This window comes from Antechinus flavipes, chromosome 1 (genome assembly GCF_016432865.1).
Source record: "Antechinus flavipes isolate AdamAnt ecotype Samford, QLD, Australia chromosome 1, AdamAnt_v2, whole genome shotgun sequence".
Classification (NCBI taxonomy): domain Eukaryota; kingdom Metazoa; phylum Chordata; class Mammalia; order Dasyuromorphia; family Dasyuridae; genus Antechinus; species Antechinus flavipes.
In genome coordinates, this window is record NC_067398.1 from 662,716,811 (window position 1) to 662,718,670 (window position 1,860).

The window sequence follows — 1,860 nt, forward strand, 5'->3', positions numbered from 1 at the left end:
TGCCAGGCACTGTAAAAAGTGCTTTACAATTATTATCTCATTTTATCCTTACAATCACCCTAGGAAGGTAATCCATGATTCCTATTTTACAGATGAGGAAACTGAGGCAAACAGACATTAGATGATTTGCCTAGGATCCCACAACTAGTCAGCGTCTGAGGCCATATTTGAATTCAGGTATTCCTGATTTCAGGCCTAATGTTTTATCCACCTACACTCCAGCTCCAGGGAACTCAAATGTTTACTTTTGTTGCTCTCAGTTACTAAGATATCCAGGTCCCTCCAACTTCAAATGACTGTACTAACTTTTTTTACTATTTTTTCTTTCTCTCCTCAGTCATGTCAGGCCCCCTGACACTCTTTTCCCTCCCAGTTCTCCACTTCCTCCTCTTTGTTTTTGTGACCTCAACAGTCTTCCACCTTCAACTTCTACTCCCAAAGATAGCCACATCACCCCTTGAGATCCTACCTCCTTCAACCTCTTACCCTGAGGGCATCTGGACTGTGAACTCTCAAGGCCGTCTAGGAAACCAGATGGGTGAATATGCTACTCTCTATGCCCTGGCTAAACTCAATGGGCATCAGGCCTACATCTCCCCTGAGATGCATCGTCACCTTGCTCCCATCTTCCGCATCACTCTTCCCGTTCTGCCAGCCAGTGTAGCCCAGCACATATCTTGGCGCGACTACCCCCTCAATGACTGGATGTCCGAGGAATATCGCAGTATTAATGGGGCCTATGTTCGTCTCACTGGCTCCCCCTGTTCCTGGACTTTCTATCACCACCTCCGAGAAGAAATTCGTCATGAATTCTCCCTTCACGACCATATCCGAAATGAAGCTCAGGCTTACCTGTGGGGGACACAGAAAAACCCAGCCACCTTCGTGGGGGTTCATGTCCGCCGAGGCGACTATGTTAAAATAATGCCCCAAACCTTGAAGGGTGTTGTAGCAGACAAGGGCTACTTGGATCAAGCAATGAATTGGTTCAGAGCCCAGTATAATGATGCTGTCTTTGTAGTCATCAGCAATGGGATGGAATGGTGCCGGGATAACATTGATAACTCAAAGGGAGATGTGATATTTGCAGGGGATGGCAAAGAGGACTCTCCAGAGAAGGATTTTGCTCTGCTGACCCAGTGCAACCACACCATCATGACCATTGGCACTTTTGGCATCTGGGCTGCCTACCTGGCAGGCGGCAAGACGATCTATTTGGCCAACTACACGCTTCCAGATTCACCCCTCCTCAAAATCTTCAAGCCTGAGGCTGCCTTCCTGCCTGAATGGTTAGGAATCCCAGCTGACCTGTCCCCTCTGCTCAAGAACTAAATATAGTTCTCAACCCAGACTCAGATTGTGTTTTACAACAATGTCCTATGGAGGTTGCACTTGGAAGATAGCAGAGAACCATTTCTCCTATCCTGGGCTAGCTATCCGTATCTTAGGACAGAGGTCTCAATCTAATGACTTATCTCATCTCATTCTCTGAAAATCAACTAGGCATGTATCTACACAATGGATTTGATTGCATAGAATCATACCATGACTTATCTGAAGATTATTTGAAATCAATGTGTCCCTAAAATCCATGGGAAATAGAAATGCATTAGTAGGGTGTTTACATGCAAAATCTAAATAGTTGGGGGTTTGGGGGAAAGGGCCAAGCTGATTTAATTCAATGGCCTCTTGGGTGTTTTTAAGAAATGCTGTCAATGAAAGCCCCTTGTATTTAGGCATGAAGCAGAGGCATTTTCACATACCCCTGGGCTTATGAGAGATAGGCCCTTCAAAGCCCAAAGGTAGATAGTACTCAACATTGTCTACAAGAGCGTACTTCTTAATGATGAATCTGGAATT

The 1,860-nt window shown here is 45.4% G+C and overlaps 1 protein-coding gene across 1 annotated transcript; it reads left to right on the top strand.

Moving 5' to 3' along the window:
* The first annotated feature begins 339 nt into the window (after positions 1–339).
* On the top strand, positions 340–1,465 carry LOC127548168 (galactoside alpha-(1,2)-fucosyltransferase 2-like). The gene has a single exon (XM_051975429.1). It carries the CDS (start codon positions 340–342, stop codon positions 1,330–1,332), a length of 993 nt encoding a protein of 330 aa, XP_051831389.1. The 3' UTR covers positions 1,333–1,465.
* The last annotated feature ends 395 nt before the right edge of the window (positions 1,466–1,860 follow it).